The 15,421-nt window shown below is 40.9% G+C and overlaps 1 protein-coding gene across 9 annotated transcripts in view; it reads right to left on the bottom strand.

Moving 5' to 3' along the window:
- The window catches only part of LOC132379976 (endonuclease V-like), a 160,367-nt gene that overhangs the window by 121,559 nt on the left and 23,387 nt on the right, over window positions 1–15,421 (bottom strand). For all 9 annotated transcript variants that reach the window (XM_059948401.1, XM_059948394.1, XM_059948395.1 and 6 more), the window contains exon 6: window positions 2,364–2,432. In XM_059948401.1, the coding sequence (XP_059804384.1) occupies window positions 2,364–2,432 (69 nt within the window). The remainder of the gene's footprint in view (window positions 1–2,363; window positions 2,433–15,421) is intronic.

Below are 15,421 nucleotides of genomic sequence, written 5' to 3' on the forward strand. Positions count from 1 at the left end.
TATAATTGAATTTGGGAAAGAACAGACCGTCTATCAGAGCAGCAGTTTCTCAGCCTCCTCTTTGCAGAGGAGATTTACCAGAATACTGACTGGATTGGAGAGCATGCCTCATGAGGACAGGTTGAGTGAGCCAGGGCTTTTCTCTTTGGAGAAAGGAGGATGAGAAATGACTTGATAGGGTACAAGATGATAGGACGCACATATCGAGAGGATAGAGACTTTTTCCCAGGGCGGAAATGGCTAATCCAAGGAGACATCGTTTTAAGGTGATAGGAGGAAAATAACAGGGGAATGTCAGAGGTAAGCTTTTTACACAAAGAATGATGGGTGCATGGAACTCACTACTACGGTGGTGGTAGAGGCAGATACATTAGGGATATTTAAGAAACTCTTAGATAGGTACATGGAGGATAGGAAAGTGGATGGTTATGCAGGAGGAATGGTTAGGAGTAGGTTAAAAGGTTGGCACAGCATCATGGGCTAAAAGGCCTGTACTGTGCTGCAATGCTCTATATTCTATATAACTCTTCTATTAACAGGGTGATATGGTCTGAAGAACCAGAGCAGCACCTTAGTTACAGTGGAATATGTGAGAAAATTATAAAGCAGAACAATGAGCCTGTCAGTGATTTCTATTTATTCAGGGATAGGAGAAAGTTATCGTTTACAACATAGAGAATCATATTCATAGAATTATAAACAACGGAACCGTGCCCTTCGGCCAACATGTCCATGCCGACCAAGCTGCCTTACTGAGCTTGTCCCAATTCCCAGCATTTTTCCAAAATCCCACTTTAAGCCTTTCCTACCCAGGAACCAGCCCAAATGTCTCTTAAATGCTGTACATGTCTGTACCACTTCCTCTGGTAGCTTGCTCCAATGTCACCCTCTATGTGAAAAGCATGCCCCTCAGGTCCGCTTTCAACCTTTCCCCTCTCACCTTAATCCTACACTCTCTAGTTTTAGAATTCTCTATCCTGGGAGAGAAAACAGTGACCATCCACCTTACCTCTGCCCCTCAAGATTTTAATAAACCTCCATACAATCAAATTTCAACTTCTTTCATTCCATGGAAATCAGTCACAGCCTACCCAGCCTCTGCTTCTGACTCAAGCTCTCTGGTCCCAGCAACATCTTTTGTGAATCTCTTCTGCGTCCTCTCCAGCTCAATCGCATCCTTCCTAAAGATTGATGGTTGGAACTGCACACAATATTCCTAGTGCAGTCTCACCAATGTCTTGTACAGCTGTAGCATGTTGCTCCCAACTCTTGCAATCAATATCCTGTCTGGTGAAGTGTGCTGTAAGCCTTGTTTAAGTGTGTTGCCACTTTTGGGGAGCTATGCACTGGCAATTCTAGATCTTTCAGGATTCTGTTATTCACTGTGAGTGCCCTGTCCTAATTTAACTTCCCACAACACACTGGTCTGAGTTAAAATTTCATCTGCCATTCCTTTGTCCATTTTCCCAGTTGATCCAGATCTTGTTGTAACTGTAGACAACCTTCTTCACTGTCCCACCATGCCGATCATTTTCATGTTATTGAAATGTGCCATCTACATTCTCATCCAAATCATTAATATATGTGAACAGGGGACATAGCATTGATGTCTGTGTCACATCACTGGTCACAGGCCTCCAATCTGAAAAAAAAAACAACCCTCTCCTCCCATTCCCTGACTCCTACCACCAAGCCAATGTTGTATTCAATAGGCTGGATTGCATGTGATCTCAATATTCATGCCAGTCTACCATGCAGGACTTTGTCAAAAAAGCCTTGCTGAAGTCCATATAGTCAATGTCTACTGTCCTGCCCTCATCAATGCTCTTAGTGACCTGATCACAAAACTTGATCAAATTCATGAAACATGATTTCCCACACATAAAGCTGTGCTGGCTATCCTAATAAGTCTTTGCTTTTCCAAATACAGATAGATCCTATCTCTGAAAATCCCCTCCGGTAACTTCCCTGTCACTGATGTTAAAGCTCACTAGTCTGTAGTTCCCTAGATTACCCTTTAACAAGAACTTCCATTTATATAGCAGCAATTATAGCTTCAGGACAACACAGAGTGTTTTACAACCAATGAAGTGAAGTTACTGTTATATTGTCTATTTGTGATTTGGTGGCTTGTTACATTGAGTGTGCCCAGCAGTTTTTGCTTCAATAAATAAATGTTTCCAGTCACCAGAAAGCAAAGCTCATTCCTGAAACAGAATCAAATGAGTTTCTAAGCAGTCTGTAATAATTTCGGATCATTTGTTTGATCCCAGTATAATTGCACTCTGGTCCACAAGTGCACAGTTACAACACAATCCTTAAGACTATTTGCATCGGATTATATCTTATAAGCAAAGACTTACCATACCCAAAACCTTCCCAGTCCTTCCGGTTAGTGCAAAAGTGTTTCCTCTTTCATGAAGATCTTTGATCTACAAGACAAATGCAAGAGTTTACATGAAGTAATATCAATTATATAATTATTTTACTGACTGGCTTAAGAAATAACCAGTTCTCCTTGTAACATTGATACCATTTGTGATGAATGCACAAGTCTCAATTTATCTTGCTATTCATACAGTCGTAGTCATAGAGTTATACAGCACAGAAACAGGCCCTCTGGCCAATTCGACCAAGGTGACTTCCTCTGCTAGTCCCATTTGCCTACATTTGGCTCATATTCCACTAAATCAGAATCAGAATCAGGCTTAATAGCACCAGCACCTGTCATGAAATGTGTTAACTTTACAGTGGCAGTACAATAATAATGGAGAAAAACAACTGTGAATTACAGTAAATATATATCCAGCATATTAAATAGTTAAATTAGGTAAGTATTGCAAAAATAGAAATAAAAAAGTAGTGAGGTAGTGTTCATGGGTTCAATGTGCATTCAGAAATCAGACGGCAGAGGGGAAGAAGCTGTTCCTGAATCGTTGAGTGTGTGTCATCACATTTCTGTAGCTCCTTCCTGATAGTAGCAATGAGAAGAGGGCATGTCCTGGACACTGCCTTCTTAAGGCATCACTCCGCAAAGATGTCCTGGATACCTCGGAGGTTGGTGCCTGTGATGGAGATTTCTAAGTTTACAACTTTCTGCAGCTTACTTCAATTCTGTGCAGCAGATCCCCCTATGTCAGATTGTGATACAGCCAGTTAGAATGCTGTCCACGGTACATCTGTAGAAATTTATGAGTGTTTTAGGTGACAAACCAAACCTCCACAATCTTTCTTTCCCAAGAAGCTGTCCAATTTTCTTTTAAATGTTCTAATTGTACCCTTCCTCTGATAACTCAATCCACATATACACCGTCCTCTCGGTGAAAAACCTGCCCCTCAGGTTCTCCTTAAATCTTTTTCCTCTCACCTTAGATCTATGACCTCTAGTTCTAGATTCCCCTATCCTGGGGAAAAGATGGTGAACATACATCTCTGCCAGTACCGGAGAGATCAATAACAAAATAATGCTTCAAAATTCAATTTAATAGATATTCCCTTTCACAAATGACAGTCACTTCACTTCCAAGAGTTCTGTCAATCACGAACAAGGGAATGTCATTCAAGATCTGGCTTTAAGACACAGAAAATAATCAGTAATACTGTTGTAGATAAGGTAAAACAGGTAAGCTCCCTAACTCCCTCTGAATGCTTAGGAGAGAGTAAAGAATTTACTGTGATAATGCTAATACAAAATACTAAAGAACACAAGAAAATAGGTGCAGGAAAAGGCCATAATGTCCAGCCATTCAATGTAACCATGACCAATCTATATTGGCTTCACCACCTCATCCCTGCCACTTCTCCATAGCCCTCTATTCCTCAATCTATCAAACATTTATCCATCTCCATCTTAAATAATTCTAATGATCCAGGTTCCACCATCCACCAGGATAGAGAATTCCAGAGATTCACTACCAACTGCAAGAAGGGGTTTTGTACATCTCAGTTTTAAATACAGGCCCTTTATCTTGTACTTATGTCCCCTTATTTAAGACTCTCTCACTAGTGAAAACAGCCTTACATCTACCCTTTAAGATTTTAAGTTTGAATAAGATCACATTCATTCTTCAGGATTCAAGATTGGTTATTGTCATTCATCAGTACACAAGGGTAAAGGAGAACAAAATGATTGTTACTTTGAACCCAGTGCAAAAACACAATAAGCATAAAACACAACAAACATAACTGCATAAGATTAGCTTATATACATAGACTTTATGAATAGAAAGTGATGCTAGCCACAGGTGTGTCTGTACATTAAGCTGACTGACAAACTGGTAAAGAATTGGTGGTGAGTTAGTTAATGGCGGTGTTGATCAGCCTTACTGCTTGGGGGAAGGAACTGATTTTGAGTCTGGTGGTCCTGGCGTGAATGCTGCATAGCCTCTTCCCTGATGGGAGTGGGACAAACAGTCCATAAACAGGGTGGGTGGGATCCTTCATGATATCGCTGGCATTTTTCCAACACCTTTCAGGATCTACGTTCTTGATAGCAGGTAGGCTCTTGCCGGTGATGTGTTGGATAGTTTAATTACCCAGTTCTAAACTCCAAGGAGCATAGGCCCAAATTGTTCAGTCTTTCTTGGTGAGACAGCTCTCTCATCCCAGGAATTCGCCTCCTTATAACACTCACAACACGCTGGAGGAACTCAGCAGGTGAGACAGCAACTGTGGAAATGGACAGTCAACATTTCCGGTCGAGATCCTTCATCAGGACTGAAGAGGGAGGGGGCAGGGGCCCTAAGCCTCCTTATGCTGCCTCCAAAAGTAATTTTTTTTATTGGTTAAGGGACGAAAACCTGTGTGCAGCTCTCCAGCTGATGCAACACTCTGTACAACTGCAGAAAACCTCCCTATACTTCAACTCCAAGTGCTTGGCAATGAAGACCAAAATACAGTTTACCTTCTCAATGGGCCTGCTAGCTTTTAGAATGACATACCTAGATCTCTCCATACCCCACTCATTTTCAGCCTCTCTCCATTTAGATGATTTCCCTTGACGTTCCCTTCAAGAGGGCACCTAGAACAAGGGGTCAAGGTGCACAATGTAGAAACGCCCATTTAGTTCAAAAAGTTCAAAATTCAAAGTATATTGATTATTGAAGTATGTATAAAGATATATATGTATATACCTTGTTGATCCATATATATAGATAGATATATGCAGATATTTATATTAAAAATGTAGAAAATGTGTGTGTTTCTGTCACAATGATGGCACAATTTCTGAAGATACTTTCCAGTCTGGCTGATTTTCCTCATGGTTCACAATGAACTGCTCAGTAATATTGCTACTTATCGATAAAAACTAAGTTAAACCAATCATGTCAAAGGGCTTGCTGAGAAACTCGTTATTGAACAAAACGCAGGGAATGAGTAAAATGTCTTAATTGAAGCTGGCTTGAGAATGTGAATTGACAGGCACTCTGTGAAGATTGGTCACTAAGAGCGAGTGTTCCTTTTCCTTTGCATTTATATTTATCTTTTATTATTCAGCTGAAGGCTTGTGGAGAAAATACTCTCAGATCCATACATCACTACCGCTCACTTACTCATCTCAGGCACCAGGTGACTTTATTCATACAGATCGTGGCAGCACAAGTTTGCAAAACGTGTTGTTAAATACAATCCAGATGCTGTTCTCCTCCCAGGAGGATTTGTAAGTAACTCATATAATAACCCCTGTGTAAAAATAACTAAGCTGGTGACAGGTCATTTAACATCTGAAGCAGAAAAAAAACTGGAATACTTAATAAGAACGGAATCATCAAAAATTCAAAGGGATGAGAAGAGTTTTGTGAGGAGGTGGTCAACACTGTTGATGGATAATATGCACTTAATGTGGTACTTACTGTACCAAAATCAAAGTAAATTTATAATCAAAGTATGTGTTTATCACCATATACTGCCTTGAGATTCATCATAAAGCCTGGTATGCCCATGTGAGGAAAATAGTGGAAACATCCCAGGCCATCACAGGAAAAGCCATCCCCACCAGTGAGCACATCTACAAAGAGTAATGCCACAAAAAAGCAACATCCACCATCCAGACCATGCCGTAGGGATTGAGGTACAGAAGCCTTAGGTCCCACAGCACCAGGTTCAGGAATAGTTATTACCCTATAACCATCAGGCTCCTGAACCGGTGTGGATAACTTCACTCAGCTCAAATGATTGCACCATCTATAGAAGAACTACGTAACTCATGTTTTCAGTATTATTTATTATTATTATTATTATTGTTGTTGGGTTTTTTTTGCAATTGCACAGTTTGTCTCCTTATGCACTTTTGTTGTTTGACTTTCTGTGTAGTTTTCTGATTCTGTGTGTTTCTTTGTACTTACTGTGAATTTTCACAAGGAAATGAATCTCAGGGTAGCATATGATGACATATATGATGATATTTACTTTGAACTTTGATGCACCATCAATAACTCTCGGAGACAAGAGGGGAGATAGGTTTTATTAGCTGGAAGAAAGCACTATCAGCAGCAAGAGACCATCACACAACATCCTGGAGACTGAGGGAGGAGCAATGCCTCCAATCGCCTTTATACAGGGGTCTGTGGGAGGAGCCACAGGAGCAGTCAGCGGGGGGGGGGGGGGGGCATGTCCAGATAGGTATATGTAGTTCACCACAAACTTTGAACTGATTCCACAACCTACAGACTCACTTTCACGGGCCTTAAAACTCAGGTTTTCAATATTATTTATTTATTTATTATTAAAATTTGTTATTTTTGTATTCCCACAGCGTGTCTTCTTTTGGACATTGGTTGTTTGGCTGTCTTTATAGTTTTCTGTTGATTCCATTGTATTTCTTTCTACCTACTATGAATGCCCACAAGCAAATGAAACTCAGGGTAGTGTTTGGTGACATACACGCACTTTGATTATAAATTTACTTTGAACTTTTGAACTTCGATTTTCTTGCAGGTATTTACATGAGAATAAAAAAATGCAATAGAACTTACAAAAAACTATACCTAACAAAGACCAACAAACAACCAATATGCAAAAGACGACAAACTGTGCAAATAATAATAATAAAACGTGAACCAATAGTACGATTGACCAGGGAAAGAGTGGTTCCAAATATGTCAATGGCACTGAAATAGAAGGATCAGTAATTAGTCCTGATGCCCTAGAAAAGATACTGATAAGGACGGGAAAAGGGCTGTCTTGTAAAAATCAATGGCAGGAAATGTGAGATGGCTTTGAGGTTTTTGAATGCACCATCTGAGAAGTGTAATGTATGAAGACCTGACCAGTTGGGACAAATGACTGAAAGCTGCACTGTAATTTCTACAATATCCAGGTTTAAATATTGATTCAAAGATTCCTATTTATTACTGAAGTATGCATACAAAACACAACTTTGAGATTCGTCCTCCCGCAGGATACCATGAAACAAAGAAACACCATGGAAACCGTTCAAGAAAATATCAAACACCTGAACAAGCAGAAAAAGAACAAGTTGGGCAAGTGGCAAAAGCCAGCGAACGGCATATAGATATCACATCAAACTGGGAGTCCAATAGTACTCAGTCTATCAAAATTAGCCTTCCAAAATTCAACAAGTAAACATGTAATTCACGCAGATGTTAAACAGCAACAAGGGCTTAGACTGAATTTTATATGGAGATGCCTGAATTTGCTATTGGTGTGCAGAAGTGCACACCAGAAGGCTCTGTCAGTGATTCCCTGGTGGCTGTCCATCACAAGATTGCACATGGAATGTAATGCTGGAGTTCGAAGAGTCAAGATTCATGTTTATTGATCATCTGTACATCGTAACGTACAGTGAAATGCGTCGTGAGTGTTACCGACCAACACATCTGAAGGTAAGCTGAGAGGGGAAGCTACAAGTGTTGCCACACATTCTGACGCAAACATACAGTAGACAGCATGCCCACGATGCTCGACAGAACACAACAATGGCAGCAAAACAAGCCTTGATCCTCCCTCCCACCCACATGCATACACTGTCCTTTAACCCCAGGGCACCAGCTGCAAACTCCAGTGGAGGTGGACTTGTGCCTGCAGACACTGGGCTTTGACCTCCTTAGTGGTCTCGCAGAGATTCACAGACTAGGATCCGGCCAATAGGCCTTGACTTCTGGACTTCCGATTTGACCCTCGGGTCTTGACATCGATCGCTGAACATTAGGCCTCAGGCTCCACAATTGCCAATGATGGCTTGGCTTTGAACTTCCGTCTCTCTGAATCATGAACGCAGGGGGGTTATTGGACCTCATTCTTCCTGCTCGCATTGAACTCCAGCTCTGGCACCCGCTGACAACTCACTGACCTTGCAGGCCCTCAGCCTCTTTCTGCCACCCCAACATCTGACCATGGATGTTACATATCTGTGTCACTGGTCTTTTATAGCAGAGCAGAGACTTACTGACCTCTTATTCCTCCTCATCCTATCCTTAAAACCTAACCTGACCCCTAAGTGCAAACACGAGGAAATCTACAGATGCTGGAAATTCAAACAACACACAGAAAATGCTAGTGGAACACAGCAGGCCAGGCAGCATCTATAGGGAGAAGCGCTGTCGACGTTTCGGGCCAAGACCTGATGAAGGGTCTCGGCCCGAAACGTTGACAGCGCTTCTCCCTATAGGTTCTGCCTGGCCTGCTGTGTTCCACCAGCATTTTGTGTGTGTTGTCTGACCCCTAAGTCCCCTCTCTATCCCCCAAACCACCTTTACAAACCTAAAAAACATCTAGATCTAAGCCATGGCTCAACAGAGATAGCGCTCAGCACCATCTGGTAGACCTGCTATGAAGGAGGGGGAATCAGCTCACTTATTGTAAGTCAGGTCAGAATCTGCCAGTGCGGGATCTGCAAGCCCAACCACTTCAATGGGGATTTTACAACTGCGACCAAACAAAGAATGTGTAAGTTATATCACTGGCAAATGTCGTGAAATTTGTTGCTTTGCGGCAGCAGTACAGTGCAGTACATATAAAACCATAAATATCAATACAAAGTATATATTTTAAGTAATCAGATTAAATAAATAGTGCAAAAAGAAAGAAAGAAAAAAGATTGAGTTAGTATTCCTGGCTTGTTTTATTGTCCATTTAGAAATTTGATGGTGGAGGGGAAGAACTGACTTTGACTTTGACTTTGACTTTATATACATGAGGATTAAAAATATTTACATTACGTCTCCATCTGAATGTGCAATGTGCAAATTATAGTAATTTGTAATTAATAGTATGTACAGTGAGATATACAACAGAACAGTCAATATAGCTTAGAAATACAATTGTGTCAGTGTAAAATACTCATTCTCATGGCCTGGTAGAAGAAGCTATCCCGGAGCCTGTTGTTCCTGGCTTTTATGCTGCGATATCATTTCCTGGATGGTAGCAGCTGGAACAGTTTGTGGTTGGGGTAACTCAGGTCCCCAATGATCCTTTGGTCCCTTTTTACATACCTATCTTTGTAAGTGTCCTGAGTAGTGGGAAGTTCACATCCACAGATGCGGTGGACAGTCCACACCACTTGCTGCAGAGTACAGTCTGCCCTCCTTATCCACAGATTCTGTACGCACAGATTCAACCAACCACAGATTGGGAAAACCCAGAAGTTCTCTCTCCAGCACTCGTTGCTTGAGCATGTACAGACTATTATTCCCTGAACAATACAGTATAACAACTATTTACATAGCATTTACATTGTATTAGTAATTATAAGTAATCTAGAAATGACTTAAAAGTACAGGCAGTCCCCGGGTTATGAATGAGTTCCATTCCTGAGTCCGTCTTTAAGTCCGATTTGAAGTCGGAACAGGTACATCCAGTATTATTTAGCGTCAGTTAGTCAAACGTTTTTCTTAGTATATAGTACATACTTTACCTTTCTATGCATATAAAACACTTAAGAAACATATGTATTTCAATAATTTAACCATTGCGTTGCTTAGTAATAATTGTAGCTTTCATCGGGGCAGGGCCTTTCACATGCTCCATTAAAATTGTTCCAATCGTTGACTGACTGTAGCCTAACGCTTTTCCAATGACCGATGGTGTTTCACCTCTTTCTAATCACTTTATTACTTACACCTTATTTTCAATCGCGATCACGATTATTTTCTTGAACAAAAACACTGCAGATTTAGAGCTGCACCACCAGGTCCTAATGTCCACAGCACGGAAACATGTTAAATAAAGTCCAGGGTTCCGCTGGGTCCTAAAGACCACCACACTGATATATGTTAAATAAGGGACTTGAGCATCCGTGAATTTTGGTATCCGCGGGGGGTCCCAGAACCACTCCCCCGCAGATAAGGAGGGCCGACTGTACTGCGATTGAGGGAAGTACAGTTCCCATACCAGCTGTTCCTAAAACAATGAGTGTGTACCTTCAAGCTCTTGTACCCCCTCTCTGATGGCAGCAATGAGAAAAGAGCATGTCCTGGGTGGTGAGGGTCCTTAACAATGAATGCCGCTTTTTTGAGGCATTGCCTTTTGAAGATGTCCTTGATGCTGTTATGGGCCAGTGCCCATGATAGAGCTGACTGAGTTTACAATCTTCTGCAGATTTTCCAGATCCTGTGCAGTGCCCCCCCCCCCCCCGACAAAATGTTGTTTATGCTGCAATGTTTAATTATTTATAAGTGCTTTCAGGTGATTCTAACTTTTAAAATTTTGCTGACTATCAAATGCACCAAAAAATCTTGATAACCTTGACTGACTGCCAACGTGAGGCTGGGACTTTGTAGCCAATCAATGTTGCTTTCAGAGGATTTTATGGCAGGACTTGCCAACACGAATTAATTTTGTCACTCAAAGTCCCGGTGCCAGGAAGGGACTTGCCACTCAGCTTCAGGTCAGAGACTGCAAAATGCAGGACTAGGATCACCACTGAAGCATTTTATGTCCACACAATAGGAAGGATGAGACCGCACTGGAGAGGGTGAAGAGGAGGACACTGTCTAAAACGGAACAGTTCAGACAAGTTGGGTTTGTTTTTCTCAGAGTAGAGGAGGATGGAGAGTGGGAGCTGATAAATGTATAAAAAGTTATGAGGGGCATTGACAGGGAACTTTACCCCATAGTAAAAGTATCTATAGACTAGAAGGCATAGGTTTAAGCTGAGGTTCATAGGGGATCCTATGAAACAACACAAAGGAGGTGGAAGCAGGTATCTCACAATATCTAAGAATCAAGACGACAACCTGAGGTGCAGAGGCACAGAATACTTTGGCCCTAGTGTTAGTAAAGATTAGCTTAGACAGATACTTGATAATCAGTATTGGGCAGCCACAGTAGCGTTGTGGTTAGCACAACGCTTTACACCACCAGCGATCACCAATCAGGGTTTAATTCCGGCTACTGTCTGTAAGGAGTTTTATTTATTTATGAGATACAGCGCAGAATAGGCCTTTCAAGCCATGCTGACCAGCAGTTACCTGATTTAATCATTGTCTAATCGCAGGACAATTTATAATGCCCAATTTACCTGCCAGCCAATACGTCTTTGGACTGTGGGAGGAAACCTGAGCACCCAAAAGAAACCCATGCAGTCACGGGAAGAAGGCACAAACTCTATACCGGCAGTGGCGGGAATTGAACCCAGGTCGCCTGTACTGTAAAGTGTTCTGCTAACTACTACGCTACAGTGTCACTACCATGCTTTCCCTATGACTACGTGGGTTCCTTCAGATGTTCTGGTTTCCTCCAAGTTCCAAAGACATATGGATAGGATTAGTGAATTGTGAGCATGCAATGTTAGTGCCGGAAGTGTGCTGACACTTGTGGGCTGCCCTAGCATAGTCCTCGGACTGTGTTGATCGTCGATGCAGGCAATGCATTTGTTTCATTGTACATGTGACAAATAAAGCCAATCTTTATTTTTAAACATAGTGGCTGAAGTTGTTTCTTTACTGCATGGTTGTAGTACTCCATGACAACGCAAGAGTTTAAAACTTGATGTCCAACACAAGAGTTGGACATCAAAGGATGTAGATGTGAGGTTCTGTTCAGCGAATCCAAGCTATGTTAGCATATAATAATGCACTTCCTTACATCCTTTATGAGTGCTGATGAGTGTGTCTATTAATGCAGACAAATTTCAGGTGTTGCATTTCGGGAAGACAAACCAGGGTAGGACTTAAGACAGGGAACAGTAGAGCACCGAGGAGTGAGGAAGAAGAGGGATCCAGGAATACGGATTCATAATTCCTTGAAAGTGGTGTCTCAGTTAGATAGGGTCGTAAAAAGAGTTTTTGGCATATTGAACCATAAATCAAAGTACTGAGTACAGGCACTGGGATATGATGTTGAAGTTGTATAAGATATTGGTGAGGTCTAATTTGGTGTATTGCATTCAGTTCTGGTCATCTACCTCCAGAATAGGTATCAATAAAATTGAAAGAGTGCAGAGAAAACTTGGAAGATGCTGCTGGGACTTGAGGACCTGAATTATAGGGAAAGGTTGAATAGGTTAGAACTTTATTTCCCTAGAACACAGGAGAATGATGGGAGATTTGATAGAGGTATATAAAATTATGAGGTTGGGTGAGACTAGAACTAGAAGTTCTAGTGAACAAGTGAAAGGAGAAATATATAGAAGGCAAATATGAGGGCATACATCTTCACTCAGAGGGTGGTGTGAATGTGGAACAAGCTGCCAACGGAAGAGACTGATGCAAGTTTGATTTCAGCATAAATGAGGAATTTGGATAAGTAAGTGGATAGGAGGGTTATGGAGGCCAATAGTTCAGAAACAGGTCAATGGAACTCGGCAGAATAATCATCCGGCATGGGCTAGACAGGCGGAAGGGCTTGTTTCTGTGCTCTATGACGCTATAACAAATTCTTAAAAGTGCTGTATAGTGAACATTCTACTGGTAGCATATGCCTAAACAATATGTTGATACAAGTGAGGCATAAAATCTTTGTAACAACTTGTGTGTTGACAAAATCAATTATAGTGCAGTGCAATTTCAGTAGGGAAAGGGAGAGAAAAAAATAGCACAACAAAATAACTAGAATTTAAATTAGGTTTAAAAATTTATTCTGGCATTCTTCCCTTTCCTCCCCCTCCTCCTCCCCCTCACACTTTTAGTTCATCGCACTATATTATCAGATTAGTCTCATATAGAGAAGAGGATATGGAAGAGTAAGGCATTGGGCTGATGTGGTTGGCAGTTCCAGCAGAACCAATGATGCTGAGCTTTACACAGACCTGTTGAGTCTGAGATGACCTCAGTGATAAACAGAAGGTCTCACATTACTTTGTCATTGGGCTACAAATGGACAACTCTGTTCTAAACACTAGAGATTCTGCAGACACTGGAAATCCACAGTAACATGCATAAACTGCTGGAGGAACACAGCAGGTCAGGCATCATCTATGAGGGGAATAAAGAGTTGATATTTTGGGCCGAGATCCTTCAACAGGGACTCGGCCCAAAGCAATGACTCTTTGTTCCTCTCCATAGATTGCTGCCTGACTTGCTGAGTTCCTCCAGCATTTAAAGTGTGCAATTCTCTCCAGCCTGGTTTCCCCAGACATGATATAGTATTTGAATGGAAATGTAGATTAGAAGGAAAAGGTACTTATAGAAAATATAATCTTTAAAAGTTTAAACGTGCTTTTGTCTTAATTCGTTTTTGAAGCAACATTGAAAGATATTAAAGATCTAAGCATCAGAAGCATTGCTAAGGCCAATATCTTATTACAGCTCACTGCCCGACTCCAGAAAAATGGCTTTAACTGTTTGGATCTGGCTAGATTAAAGATGGCAGCATGGACTGCTGGCAGCAAATCCAGGAGGTGGGGTAATTACAACTCAAGGTGACTAAGAGCTATAAGCTCAAAGCAAAATCGGCAATATGCTGAAAATGTTAAAGAACGATGTTAGAAATACTACAGGTCAGTGCCTGTGGACAGAGATGTAGGTAATGTGTTTGGATGCAGATTCTAACTCAACCATTGACCTTCAAAGTGGGACCCTATCAAGAACCTTCTGAAAAATTTAACGTTAAGACTTTCTCCAGTCCTTCACAGCAATATTTAAAATAAATTAAAGAAAATCAGATGAAAAATACTCCTTCTTGAGCCAATGTTTCCTTATTTTATCAAAATTTAAATGTCCAAATGCTCCATCACAGCACATCCTTTCACTTTGTCTAGATCTGCCAATAACTAATTTGGCAGTAGTTTCTATGGATGCTGCCTCATACTTCTTCAATGATTGTGTTACACTTGTCACTTGCCAAAGGAAGGAATCCCTAATGAAGAATAAGATATCCCAGATAGAGTTTAACAAAATCCTGTAAAACTCACTGATTTCTCATATATATTTATTTATAAATATGACATCTAATCTGTTTCTGAATATTTTTGTATCATGCAGATGGTGTCCAGATTTTCCTCAAAGTCATGGAATCTGATCTCAGACTGTAGCTCACCTTCACGCATTTCCTCTGTTCAGATGCAAAATAACTTCTTATCACTCTTTACTGACTTTGTCCCCCAGTTTTAGCAACCAGTTATAGTCTTGTGTAATACACAAGATTTTTGTCAGTGTTCAGTGGGTGGTCTTGCTAAGATTCCTTAAAATTATGTACGGGTAGACTGTTCCCTGAGAGAACAGTGCATGTCAAAATCTGATGGATGGAGCTCTGCAGTTCTCACGCAGAATGTAAGAAAGTAATCCAATTGGCTGAGCATTCATGGCATTGTAGATTAAACATTGCACAGGTTGGTGCAGTTTTATCTTGGGTTCTCAAAAGAAATAATGTGAAGCAGCATTGGAAATACATTCTGGAGAAAACACCTATTGATTCTCAATTACAGGTTTCCCTCGCTATCCAAAAGTAGAGCGTTCCTATGAAACCGTTTATAAGCCGAAATGTCGTAAAGCGACGGAGCAATTACCATTAATTTATATGGGAAAGATTTTTGAGCATTCCCAGACCCAAAAAATAACCTACCAAATCATACCAAATAACACATAAAACCTAAAATAACACTAACATATAGTAAAAGCAGAAAAGATATGATAAATATACACCCTATATAAAGTAGAAATATTGTATGTACGGTGTAGTTTCACATCAAAATAGGGAAGACAGTGAGCCAAAATGGACTTGGAGGAAAAAAATCAGCACGCACACACATACGCACGTACACGCATGCGCAGACAACTGCGCGCACAAGGCTTCACGGTCATTGTAGCCTTTCTCGGGGCAAACACAGGTATAAAGCGGGCGTCTTTTTTTCATCAAAGCGAAAACCCTCTTTGGTTAGCGAAAACAGGTACTAATGTAGGTATTTTGTAACAGCGAGCTGTCGTAAAACGAACGTTCAAAAAACGGGGGCCACCTGTACTTAATCTAATCAAACAGTGTATTTAAACTGTTGCAATCGGCATTTCGGTGAAACAAAAACAAT

This window comes from Hypanus sabinus, chromosome 23 (genome assembly GCF_030144855.1).
Source record: "Hypanus sabinus isolate sHypSab1 chromosome 23, sHypSab1.hap1, whole genome shotgun sequence".
Lineage (NCBI taxonomy): Eukaryota > Metazoa > Chordata > Chondrichthyes > Myliobatiformes > Dasyatidae > Hypanus > Hypanus sabinus.